The sequence below is a fragment of the Symphodus melops genome, assembly GCF_947650265.1.
Source record: "Symphodus melops genome assembly, chromosome: 14".
NCBI classification, from domain to species: Eukaryota; Metazoa; Chordata; class Actinopteri; order Labriformes; family Labridae; genus Symphodus; species Symphodus melops.
The window spans coordinates 5120304-5134066 of record NC_136704.1 but is presented as its reverse complement, the minus strand read 5'-3'; the positions used below and the strand labels follow the sequence as shown (position 1 = coordinate 5134066).

The 13763-nt window shown below is 41.2% G+C and overlaps 1 protein-coding gene across 3 annotated transcripts in view; it reads left to right on the top strand.

Annotated features, from left to right (window-relative positions):
* The window catches only part of vstm2a (V-set and transmembrane domain containing 2A), a 345371-nt gene that overhangs the window by 266775 nt on the left and 64833 nt on the right, over window positions 1–13763 (top strand). For 2 of the 3 annotated variants that reach the window (XM_079361035.1, XM_079361033.1), the window contains exon 3: window positions 3723–3889. In XM_079361035.1, coding sequence (XP_079217161.1) covers window positions 3723–3889 — 167 coding nt within the window. Of the gene's footprint in view, window positions 1–1933; window positions 2444–3722; window positions 3890–13763 lie in introns of those variants that run through there. The other variant, XM_079361034.1, reaches the window with a different exon arrangement.

Genomic DNA, 13763 nt, shown 5'->3' with positions numbered 1-13763 from the left:
ACCTTAAAATACAGCACCAATCACAAACAGCAGGTGTCCAGTGTCTGATTCAGAAACCAACAAATCAATCTGTCAAACAACAACAACAACCTAACAAGGCATTCACTTCACTTTTTCTATTCATCATTGAAACACGTGGCAGACATCAGGGGTGCCCAGACATTTGACTGGTACCTGTACTCGAACCGTACACAGAGATCACCACCTCAACGCTTCTTTAAAACAACTATTTATTATTTTGCTTTCTGCCGTATATGATCTTCATTATTTGTTCCTTTTTGAAGTCATTCATTTAATCAACTTCTAGCCCCACCCCCTCCCCAAAATAAAAAGGATAGTGTGTGTGTGCATGTGTGTTTGTGAGTCCAGTCTTTTAAAAAATCGACTTTGTGATCTCACTTATATAACTTATATTAATTACTTGTACTGTTTCGTCTTTTTCAAAGGTTTCGGAGGGCTTTAAATAAATAATGCTGACTTCTTCTAAAAGGCTCCTTTCATTACAAGTGATCAAAAGTCTGTTTGGAAAAAAAGTGAATATTTTCTGCAACATGGATAGCTGCTGCTGTTTGTGCTTCATCATTTCTTCTTTCATCACTTCTGAAAAGCATCAGTTTGTTTTCACCGTTTGGCTGCAGCGTCGACACTGAGTGACAGGAATCAAAGACAGCGACAAAACACAAGGTTTTTCTGGTTTATCACAGTGTTTAAAAAAAGATATGAATATGCATATTTTTAAGGGTGAAATGACCTGCTCAGAAATCTAAAAAAAACAAACAATAACTGATCTATAACCTATGACCCGTTCTTTATTGAAACACAATCTCAAACATGAAACTAATTTCTCCAATCAAGAAATATGAAATAGAAAAATGAATGTCAAAAATCATAATGAAAGGGAGGGATGTGAGCTTTCAACTACCAAAAGAAGAAACAAAAAAACATAAATAATCAAAACCTTGTTTTAATAAATAAATGGAAAAAAAATAAAACGCAGATATGATCAAACCCCTTTTCTGTAAAACTGCAAAAGTGTCACTTATAATCACCAGCCTTTCCCTTATAAGAGAAAAAAAAACAGAAGTTGATGAGCAGCTCAGAGTGCAAAAAAAGTAACATTTGCAAAAGTTCAGCAAAGATCCTGCATGATGAGTAAATGTAAACTCACTTTAAAGAACATGTTACTGTTTTCACTTCAATCTTTAAAATCCTGAAGGCTTTTTAGACTGAATTCAGCCTCCTCAAAGTCCAGGTATAGGGGGTCTTTTGTGGGCCTGGGCCCAGGGAACACTTTAAAACCTCACACACACACACACACACACACACACACACACACACACACACACACACACACACACACACACACACACACGGATGGATGGAGAAGACAAGTGCTATTCCAAAAAGGATGATCTCCGATTTGCCTTTGAATCAATCAAGAGCAAATATTAAGAGTAGCACAATTTGTGCCCAGTGCAACCAAAGGGCAAAGTGTTCCCAGTCTGCCCGGGAGACTAATATTGTGATACAGCACGATGTATCCCCCCTAATGACTCAGGTACATTCTGTGCCTGCCCTGTTCTTGCCGGGTCGCTGGTCTACCCCCAAAAAACCCAACCTCCCTCACCCCTCTTCCTGTTCGCTCCCATGTAATGCTACAATATTGTTTTATAGCCTCTTAAACAGGCTGCCGGAATGTCACCAGACCGTTTAAAGACTTGACACGCCCACTCTAAATACGTATTCATTCAACAAAACACTAAACACTAGTTCGTTGAGCGGGAGTTTTCACGACGTTATTGTTTTAGTGAGGTAATTAAGCATACAGGCAGGCCTGGATGAAGTCATTGAAACAAGTGCTCCATAAACAAACTGCACGTGAACTCTGCACCATTCAGCGCTCATCTGAACATTTCTAAACAAAAAAAACCTTTCATGAGGATGTGTGGCGCATCTTTCGAAACAAGCGGTCAAGGTGACAGTGAGGGGCCGGGTGAGGACTAGATTTGCAGAGGTGTGGAGCGCGTGGATGCCACAGTGATCCACTAGACTGACGTCTCTCCGGTAGCGCAGACGAGCACCGCAGCAGCCCCGGTTATTCTACAGACTTCAGCTCAGCCAAGCAGTCGACAGTCTCTCCTGCGCAGAGAAACACAGAGAGCGGAATAAAAAAACACACACACACACACAACTTCAGCAACGAAAAGCTGTAGTTTTGCAGCATGATCCTCGTTCCGCAATCAACGTTTCAACGCACGAGCCCAGCAAGTGTTTGATTTTGCTGGTGTGAAGCCTATTTTTGGGAAAGATTCGTCTTTTTTCCTCCTTCGGCTGATGTAAAAGAATCAACCTCTCTATATTGGAATGATGTGGACCTCTCATGATACTGTTGGATTTGTTTTCTTAGCCGGATTTTGTGTGCAATTCGGATTCTCCTTTGAAGGTAGGGATCGCAAACATGTCAATTTATATTTCTAAATCTAAACTCGCAGTTTATTTCAGAGATCGTGTCGGGCTTGCTGCTCTGCACAGTGGAAGGAAGCCGCTCAGTAGGAGAAAGTGTTAAAAGTGCGCAGCCTTTCTGGAAATGGAAAGGAGGAAATACTTGAAGTGAAATGTATAGAAATAAGCCCAGTGAGGTAAACTGAAGCTTATGATGATAAGTTAATAAAGGTGTGTGACATTTAATACCCCCTGATGAAGTAAAAAAAATGCAACTGGTGATTGTTTGAAATCAAGTCATTGTTCATTGCGTGAAAGACACAAGACGGAATTTATCGCGTCTTCTCTACAACCAGCAGACAGACAATCAGTTCAACTTCGTTTTAAGGAGAATGAAAAGCCAGCGAGCAGCCGGCGAGTTCAGGACCACGGACAGTTGCAGATGCTGCTGCTGCTGCATGCGGCTGTCCGTGGTCCTGAGAGCGACGTGCGGATCCTGTGTGCCATGCTTCACCAGAACGAGACCACCACTTTCAAACCGCGTCTGTGCTTTTCTTCCTACTTAAAGCTGCGATCCCCAATAAACGCGAATAAACCTAAATAGTCTGTGCTCGGTTATAGTTTCTTAGTGGTGGTTTGGCATGAAAGTTTGCACGCACGGATGTCTACACTCTTTTTTTTTTTTTTTATCGTCGCCACCAGTCTCTCCTTGAGGCTATATTCCCTTTTTAGCCTCCTCGTAGACAAACGCATTTATTATTTCCCCTGCTTCCCCCGTGTGTGCTTTCTGTTTCTCTATTTGACTCATTTTTATTCTGTCGAGTTTATTGAAGATATAACCGTGGTCGCTAAAAGCACGACAAATGACCACAAAATAACTCGAAAAATACATTGAGGTACATTAAAAAAAATAATTAAAAAAAACTCGATGAAACCCGAAGTTGCTCGTAAGGCATTATCTGTATTATCATTCTAATGTTGAGACTGTGCGCTCTGTAAATTCCCGATGAAGACGCGTCAGTGTGTGACAGGACAGGGGGGAAGCCCCCGCCATCTCCTTCAATTAAAACAAGAACGCACCTTTTTTTCTTTTTTTTTTTTTTTCTTTCCATCGCCTGCTTTCAATAAGCCAGCTATGGCCGCGCAGTAACCACATTCACGGTTGCAGCCACAATCACGCCACTTAAGTGATTAATACATGTCTATGCGTGCCGAAATCAGACAACTGTCACCATCATACACCCTCCTTTTCATTCCTTCCTTCCTTCTCTCATCTGCAGGTCGCTTCACGGATCTGCCCTCCAACATGACGGTTAAAGAGGGGCAAAACATTGAAATGGCGTGCGCGTTCCAGAGTGGAACCGCGTCAGTGTATTTGGAGATCCAGTGGTGGTTCGTGAAAACCCCGGAACCCACTGACAGCGAGGAAGACGTTGATGCCGAGGAGGTACAATGAATCACTTCTTCTACTTTCTACCCACCCACCCCCCCTCCATTCTCCACTCCCCCAACCACATCAAGAGCTGTGTGCGTTATGTTTAAGCACGCGCACTTATAAAGGGGATGAAAAGCTAATCAACCAAGTATGCGAGCTTTTACGCACAAGCTGCTCCCCTTGTCGCCCTTGTCATGCTTGTGCAACAGTTCTCGACACACGCACTTATGGTAACTTTTTTTTAACCTATAGGATCAATATGCAGTGACCTTCAAATATATTAAACAATTAAAGTCTATTTCTTCTATCTATATTCTTTTATCTCCTTCTACAAGTTTTCCCTTAAATTAATGGACAACACTCGACGTTGTTTTTCTACTTAGAGGCAGACCATTTCATAAAAAAATGTTTGAAGGATGATCATGTTCATTAATTCCCCCATAATTTGGATTGCCAACTTCTGTTATTTCTCTCATATTTGCTTTAGTTCTCCCCTCCCTTCCCTCAAACAGTTAAGCTAATCCTTAAAACACTGAGAAGGCAGCAGCCCCATCAAGGGAAAAAATTAAGAACATTAATCAAGGACTAGTGTTGGGTGAAAAAAGAACTGGTGCTGGATATTAATTACATAATAAATGAAGTAAATGAGCCTGACTGTTCATGAATGGATAAGAAGTGGCTGAATCGATCGAGCTGAAGTATATTCTTGTACAGTGCCTCATTAAACAATGCGTTGGAAGCGTGTTGGCATTTTGTTATGTATTGCTCTTCCATTACGTCTGCATATGACAGCTTCCCTCACCCCAAATAATGATTGGCTTCTTAGCGGATTGAGAGCGTCTCAGTGTGTTGTGACGTGCTTACATATTCTATGGCAGGTAGCTGCATAGGAAGATTTGGACAGGTTTGTTGTATTGTCATAACAGACATCAAACGGTGCTCTTTCCATTTCTGTGACAAAGAGGAAGGGAGATATGTGGGTGACAGAGGGTGGCTACATATCCATGTGGCTTTAATTATTGTTCCATTGTTGCCGGGCTCTCATAGTGGCGTCGGCCAGGCTTTGATGTGGGTTTGATCCCATGTGACTCTTTGGATGTTGGGGCTGAAGTGGCCTATTGATGCAGACATCACATTGTTAGCCACATTTCTTATCAGGGAGGGCTGTTTGAAATGAAAGCCGCTGTGTGTGTGTGTGTGTGTGTGTGTGTGTGTGTGTGTGTGTTTGTCCTGCAGTGTTGCGGTTTGAATGGGAACAGAGTCAAGGCTGTGTGAGGGAGATGCTTGCTTGGGAAGCAGCTGGTCTCCTGAAAATTCAGAGGAAATGAGCTCCATGTCTTAGGATGCAAATATGTATGCAAATATGAGCCGCATGCATGAGAAGTGAAAAGAGTTGTTGGATCTTTGAAAAGGGGGTGGCATGAAAGGAGGTAACGCAGAGGAAACAGGCAGCACTTTCACCCTGAAATAGCGCAGCAGAAGGTACAAAGTATGCATCAGTTGGGTGGGTGGGTGGATACTTAAAGTTCAACTCTTAACGACCCGGGATCAGTTCTCAACTTTCCAACGACTCGGGATTAATTCCCATCTTTAATAAAGGAAAAAAAACAAGGTACAGTGTAGCAGCAGCTAGAGGCATTATTCTTCCGCCTTTGTGTTATGATGTGAAGGTTTTATTTAAAGGGTTTACAGTCGTGCAAAAAAAGAAAAACAGCAACACAACAATAAACCTTCATATTGTTGATGCTGCATCAATACAAAAATCATGTCTAAAGTTCAGCTAAGTGTAAGGGCACCCCCCTTCACTCCACGCCCTATGGGAGTCTTTTCTTTAAGCTTCCTAAGGTATTGAATCGACTAAAAAACGGCCTTGTTGTTAATGAGAAAATATATACACTCACTACATTAATACTTAGCAGTCCATTCAGTTTTCCAAAAACTTCACTTCAATGTACACTATTGATCTCACAAGAGGCCCTGAAAACACTAAGATAAGACTTTGATCCTATATATAGAAGCGTTAAAAAATTAACAGCAATGGCTTGTAGGGTGTTATTCACAGGTCTGCAGCATGCTGGAAAGGCTCTTTTCACTGATTTGGATTGGTGTTTACAGTAGCCAATAGCCAGCCTTTAACATAAGTATGTGTAATCATGAACACAGTGACAAACCAAAAATGTGAGTAATGTTGGAGAGACAAACAGCGTTTCAGGTGATGTAATATTTAAGTACGTGCCGCAGTGTTGGATCGCTGACAACTGTTGGTTATCCAGAAACTTTGAAATACCAAGCATAGCTTCAAACTGAGTCCTTTGTTAAGCAAACTGCAAGATAGCATCAAGGTGAAAGTCAGCACCTGACAAATGTGACAGTTACTTTAAAATCCCCTTTTGTACCATAACGATGTATACTTTTAGACAAGATCATTTTGCTGCAGGTTGTTTAATTTATTTTGTGCTTGACTGTATCTGTCAGGACCAAAAAAAAGGAAAAAAAAATCCTTGATATAAATCAATTTGTTTCTCAGCTCCAACCCTTTTAAGCTTCCTGAAGGAACCTTTTGATTTTATATCGATTTTGGCGTCCCCCCTGGACAAAGATCTCAGTTTGGAAATGACTTGTGAAAAAGGAGCTGCAGGTCTGACTTGAATCAGCGTCGCTCACTTGGAGGATGGTGGCCTCCAAACAAGGTGTGTTGCCTTGCCGCTCGTCCACTAGCGCCCACCAGTGCTGCCTTGTTCTCGTCACATATGAGAAAAATGTGACACTTTCCCAGTGGCAGAAATTACAGGCTTTAAAAACAATGTATGAAGGGTCTTTTCAACTATGGTGTTTATTTTTGAAGGTCATACAGAGCGTCCTTATTCATTTCAGTCTGTTTTCTAACCTGTTAAGGAGCTTTAAAATCCACAATGAATTCCTTATCTCATACTGCATCACTCTAAGATCTCTGATGGAAACTTGTTTTGGATGAACCTAAAACTGTAGATCCTTAAAGGACCGTTACCTGGAACATGAAGGACAAACTGATGCTGGCTCGAGCTGAGATTATTTTCATCTCAATCACAGGCTGTTTTAATATCTTCTAATTTACAGCTACAGATCAAAAAAGTTAGGCATCATTTGATGTATACAACGCAGGACGGGAGTGTGTGTGTGTGTGTGTGTGTCCTTTCTGAAACACAAACGCAGTGAAACAGTGAGACATACTGGTACTGAGCCCTGGTGCAAAAAAACATCTTTTAGGCCCTCTGCCTTGCCCAAGCACACGCTGGTTTGCACAAGCACATTTGGTTTAATGTCATACACTGAATTTGTATTTTCAATTGTTTTTATTGTACATAAAACCAGACAGGAGGTTTCTCATTCGAAGTGAAGAATACGGAACTTAAAAAGATTGTAGCGCGTGTGCAATGTCACAGCGTTAGTGTTCGATGACTGAGGATGGAAACAAGGTGGACATGAAAAATGGTGCAGAACCTTTCATCAGACAAAACACAAACTGTCGTAGTCGTGTAAATTCAGTACGCGTTTTTTTTTTGCAGAAGGAAAGGGAAGAAGAGTGATTGTAATTTTCTAAATTGAAAACAGATGAGTTTGCGACTGGTGTAAGAAATATTAGATATGTAAGTGTCATGATTAAAGGTTTTCATAGCGTCAACGCTGATAGGAACAAAATGTTTCCTGTGTTAATCTTGTAAGGTTTGGGCTCATTTTCTAAAAAAAAATCTATGAGCTTGACACAGATAAGAGAGAGAAAAAAAAAGAGAACAACAGCATATGACAGTGAAAGCTGTTTGGCTCCAGTTTCGACAACAAGTGGTAAATGATCCTCCTCTCAGATTATAAATGACATGCTGCCAGTTCATAATTATGCACAAACAGAGAGAGAGACGGAAACAAGATATTCACACCTCCATGACAAAGAGGATTCACGCTGCTGACGGGATTTGCTACTCTTGTGATGCTGTTGATTCAAGTCAAAGAGTAAAGATGCGCAGACAGCAGGAGAGCGGCAGCGGCGGCAGCGAGCGGCCGAGTGTGAGCTAAACATTTGCTGTTACAGAACATGAGCAGATTGCTGCGACTGCCATGGGTCATCACTCTGTGTAGCATTTTTTGGCAGCGGGTTCTCGACTACAAAATGAGGCAGTGCAGGGCCTGATTACATCTGATTATGTGGTGTTGTTTGATTTTGGGTCGCAAGCTCTGGGTGTAGGTTTGTTATTAAAAGGTTTAATCAACAAAGGGCAAAAGGTGGCCACTTGAAGAATACAACTTTTTGCCCTATAATTTTATTTGGAGAGGAGGAAGTTTTGTTTTTCTGGAGGGCAATTTCACTTTAAAATACAGGCTTCATTCTGAAAATCAACTGTCTAAGAAAACAGTTATTAGATGAATGAGGCCTATACTTAGTTGTCTTGTTAGCTTTCTGTTTTACCAGTAGAGTCCCTGCAGATCCAGTTTGGTTCACTTTTTCTCAATGGTAGGCCCATATCTTCTTTCCAAATCCATGCACTAAGACATGTTGCCAAACTCTTCCATTTAATACCTGTTGCTTTTGACTGTCTGCTTTCATGTGACTGGTGTCTGCACCCTGTGTAGCCCTTTCACTCGTCTTAATGACTGGTCATTCCCCTTCTTTCTGAGTTTAGTCATTTTCCAATTAAGAGCATACCATAGATTGTAAATATTAATTGATGAAGCCTCAATGACATCAGCCTTCTGCAGCAGCAGCCCCCATGTTGGAAATCCTGTTTCAGTCAACTTAAGGGCAGGCTGAGAGCTGGAGCTGAGGCGGGGTTTAAGCCTCCTGATGGACGGCTACATTGCGCCTGCCTGTCAATCATGTCCGCTAAGAGCCTAGTTATGGCTAACACGTATCGTTTAAAATATCAAAATGGAGCTGTTTGAAAACAAATCGTCCCCCATTCATTGTGCTAGTGATGACAATAACTGATTTTGTCTTTTGAACCAGGCATGTTCATTTATGCTGTAAAAACATGGCTGTGGTGTGTATGTGATTTGTGGGGCTCCTGCAGCAAGCCTCAAGTGGACGCTTAAAGAACTGCAGGATTTAGCTTATTTACAACGTATTTCCCTTGTTGATTTCTCATCGCTTGAGTCTTTTAAACGTCCTTTATTGATTTATTTAGGCTTCTACTACCTAACTTATTTCTTCCTAAAGGAATCAAAGTCTGCAAATATGTTCAATGGTAAAACATCAATAAAATACAACCAATTTAAAGAAGCTCTATCATCGCTCTGTTTTTAGAGCCTGGTTCTGTTCTTTGAAGCTGCATCGCCTAGAAGTGGAATTGCTGTATCTTTGTGAATAATAAAGGAAAGAGTATAGGGAGGACTTATTCTGTATGCAGAGTGTAATCTGTGAATTTTGTTGTAATTTTGCACTTTATCAGTTTCAGGATATTGAATTATAAAATGGCTGAGCAGACACTGAAGAGCAGTATGAACATGAACTGTCCACACAGGTTTAATCTGCAAAACAATTGGCCTGAGGTTAGGAAAAGTGTTACTGGTCCACATCCTGTTTCGCTCCAAGACAATGATGTTTTTATTTTCTTCTTCCTTTTTTTTCTTTTTACAATCTTTGCTTATCAACCGAGTGCCTGTGTGCCTAGAAAGCCATTCAAACATCAATCAAGTGTGCATATATATATATATATATATATAAATAAAAAGCAAGCAATGTGCAGTTGTTTGCTTCTTAGCAAACAACTGCACATTGCTTTGAGTCTCTGCTGATATTAATAATGATGGTTTATAATATGATTAACTTACATGTAAGCAATATTAATGTTGACCAAAGCTTTCTGATAGTTGCTTTCAAGGCATACAATAGATTATTATGTTGAAGCTGAATAGTTACAAAATTGGTATTTGCATTATAAAGGCATCTTTAGAATTACTACTGTAGTGAAACGGCATCACCTGTGCCGGCAAAAATCTCTCTGAGACATGTTTCAATCAAGAGAGACGTATTTAACAATTTAGTGAAAGATAAATGTGCAATGTTGTTGGCGATGAGAAGCAGAGCGGCATAAGAGAGGAGAGGATTCCCCCTCCATGGAGTCCAGACACTGGTGGTGGTGATAAAAGAGTACAGGATGTGATGAGGAGTGGGTTTCTCAGACTGGATATAAACTCTTCTGAGCTGGAAAGGACGTGACCGGGGCGGAGGAGTGTCACAGCCATCTCACTGAAATGACAAACTGACTGTGGAAGAGAGAGAGAGAACCGATTTTTAAATCTGACAGCAGCACAAGGATTTGGTTGAGAGAGCTTGGGGAAGAATCTGGTTGGATATTTACTGAAAGAGTAAACGCCCATAATCAGCAGCACAGGGAGACGGAGGGAGTGGATATGAATGAAGGACATTAAATAAAGATGTTTGAGAACATAACCGCTCGTCCTGCTTGAGCGTACACTGAGCTCCGCGTCATGTATGACCCTTTAACACATGCGTTATGATGAAATATTTCCTCCCCAGTGTTATGATAATTCATGGTAATTTTGCCTTTACATTTTGCCCTTAGAAGAAGCTCTTCCTTCAATACAAATCAACTACATTTAAAAATCACATCTACAGCATCATGGATGTGATGTTGTACATAAGAGTGGGTGGGGGTAATACATGTAGAAACACTAAATGTGTACGCCCTGCGGCTGTGGATTTCTGCTTTGCTGCTTTGACCTCCATCATAGAATCAAAAGGCATAGAAGGAACAGAACAGAGGCTCTTGGGTAAAGGTAATAGCTGTAGGCCATGTCGCACACAGTGGACATAAAAAGCCTCAATTTCCATGAATTTCAATTTAAAACTGCATTAGCGAATTCCCCTTTTGGTTTCCAACCCTAAATCCCTTTTATTCTGAAGAGGTGGATTCGATTCTTCTCTGGATTTGATCTCTCTTTTTATCCGGCTAATCCGTGCGCTATTGTTTGCCATAAGATCAATTCATTGAGTGAATCTTTACAAGCCCGTCCACTGGTAATTCTATTTAGTGTGGGATTATGTTTGGATATAAGGAGGAAAAAAGGAGAAAAGCAGAGTTTGATCTATGGAGGTAACTCTTCTGATCCTTTCAGCCAGCGCTCGCCGAGAGTGCAGTGGCGTATTTATATCCCTACTCACATTGGGGATACACAGAAAAAACTCAAAACAGCTCAGAATCAATTTTCTGTGAGAGATGAAAACATATTTGCATATCTTGAATACCAGAAAAGCCTTCGTCTGTATAAACTCCAAAGGTGGATAAAGCAAAGGCAGAGAGAATCAAGAGACAAGGCTCGAGACTCGACGCAGATGTGTGGCGTTTAAAAATTCATACTGCATTTTCATTCCTCAAATACCGCCCGGAGTGCTTGAAAAGTTGGGCTGCAGGTGGATTCCAACCCAGATTAACCTGACCTGGACTATGTTAAAAAGGCAGCAGGATGCCTCTCTAAAAGCAAGAGGGATTTTTTTTTTCTCTCAAGGTGAGAGGGCATGATGCAAAGGTTGCCCGTTGCCAGGCCCTGGCAGCTCGAAAAACAGGGATCAGCTGAGGCCTCTTTTGAGAATACAAATGACAGTTACATAAAACATCCACTGGCGCACTTTGACCAAAAAATGCACCCAAGCCACAGCGAGCTTTACCTCTCTTAACAAGTGAGTTTATAAATCCAGAGGGTGTAACAGCAAGGAAGCATAAAATCCATAGGCCACCATGCTCTGTGAGTGACCTTACTGTCTGCCTCTCCGCCCCTCCATCACTGCCTGACTGCAGCACTGTGCAGCCTCCTACAACACTCTCACTGCGATAACTGCACCGCCAGTCAATATGATGCAGCCGGCGTAGTCCTGATAACTACTTTCATCAGCGCGGACGCCCGCCTGTGAGCACACACGCCAGTAATGATTGTAATGGCTTCCAAATGGTTTGCGGTGAATATGAGCTCTCTGCAGGAGGTGGCTGTTCGAATGTGGGAATGCACAGACACACAAGAGCCCGCTGCTTTCATTTTCCACTAGTGGACTGTGGACAGCTCGCTGTCAGGCTACAGTCATCAGTCTTAAAGCAAGGCTTCTTTTGAATTCACTAAAAGCTGCTCCGTGTCTGCACTTTGCTGCTGAACCACTGCTGAGCTACGACAGCGTGACATTCTAGCTCCTGCAGCCTCTCTCATAGTAGATAACATCTACTTTTATGGTAGATAACATCTACAGACTTGTTTCAAGTGATCTTTTGCAAACCTTTTTTTCTTTAAAAGTAAATAAATCAATCAAAGAAAGATAATCGAAAATGTCAAACCATTAAGAAAATTTAAAAGGTTTTATCTGTATTTTGAAGGTTGTTGATCTACTTTGTCCTCTGCAGATTGCACAAACAAGTTTTATTTTTTAGCATGGAGATAATCAATTCCAAAAAATGAAAAAAAGAAGCAAAGATGAACTCATACCTCAAAATCTTTGTTGACTGATAAATATGTGTTAAACATGTTTATTTTTTTTTCACTGAAAGATGGCAACAGGCCTCAAGAGGGAGGTGTAAATGATAAAGAGTTCACATTACTAACATTGTTCTGTACCCGACTTGTGTGCACAGTCTGATTCAGCAGGTGGTGGTGTGCATATTGTTGCAAATCCACCAAAAGCAGAAATTAAAGGAAGAAACACTGGCAACCACTCGCAGACCAAGTTCATCCTGTTAACAGTGTTTCTGAGACGCGACTCTCTTCCTACTTCGACATCTTTTTGTGCAGCTCAGAGGATGAAACCGGCCTGTGCTGCCTGGATATGACAGTTTTTGAAGCATCCGCGGCTGCTTAGAATTGCATCATAAATGGCCCCTAACATGTCAGGCTTAGGTTTAAAAGGCAGACTATAGGATGGGGGTTTGAGTTCAGTTGGGACCCTATTTTGCTTGCCATAGCTCGACTTAACCATTCTGGTTAACATGCGCAATCATTTGGAACAGTTAATACTCCAAGGGGACAAAACAGTTCAGCACTTCAGGGGACTATTTTCCCTGGTGGATGAATATGTATCAGGTGCATCAGTGATCAATGATTAACCACACAGGTGTGTGTGTGTGTGTGTGTGTGTGTGTGTGTGTGTGTGTGTGTGTGTGTGTGTGTGTGTGTGTGTGTGTGTGTGTGTGTGTGTGTGTGTGTGTGTGTGTGTGTGTGTGTGTGTGTGTGTGTGTGTGTGTGTGCGTTTCAAATGTTTTTAGACGTAGCTGTATACTGTAGCACAAAGAAAATAGACTGTGTATCAGCCTTTGTATGCACAGGCATTTCTTTTTTGCTCTGTGGAATTAAGGGAAAAAAGATACTAGTACATTCAATATTATAATGTTTGGCTTTAAGGATAACTAAAACATTAAAAGCACATTTTGTCTTAGTGGAGGATGAATAATGGGAAATCGTCAAGATGGGAGAAAGGTTGTACCAAAGTTTTTGAGTTAGAGGGCACTTATTTTATTATGGTGATAATGGATTAAGTGTTAGAGACAATGATTGACTGGTCTGATGTCAGTGAGAATGACGGACGGAGCTCTGGCGACTGACTCACGGCGATACTTCCCTGCATTGATGAATTTGATTCAGATGCCTGCTTTTCTTTTCTTTGAAAAGCAAAGCGATAGAATGACACAGTTGACTGATGTTCTACATTTAAAGGTCAGAAAGAAGATTTTTATTTCTCTCTTTATGGGGTGTTATTTTGCATAATGGATTTGCGCACTTTTAATGTGCTCTTCCTTTTACGATAGCATGACGCTCCTCCATCTGCCTTGTGTTTGCTCAGCTCTCAGGTCTGCAACATGGTTGGAGGAATAAGCGAAACATCATGTTTGAGTGAACAACATTAATAAGTTAGGCT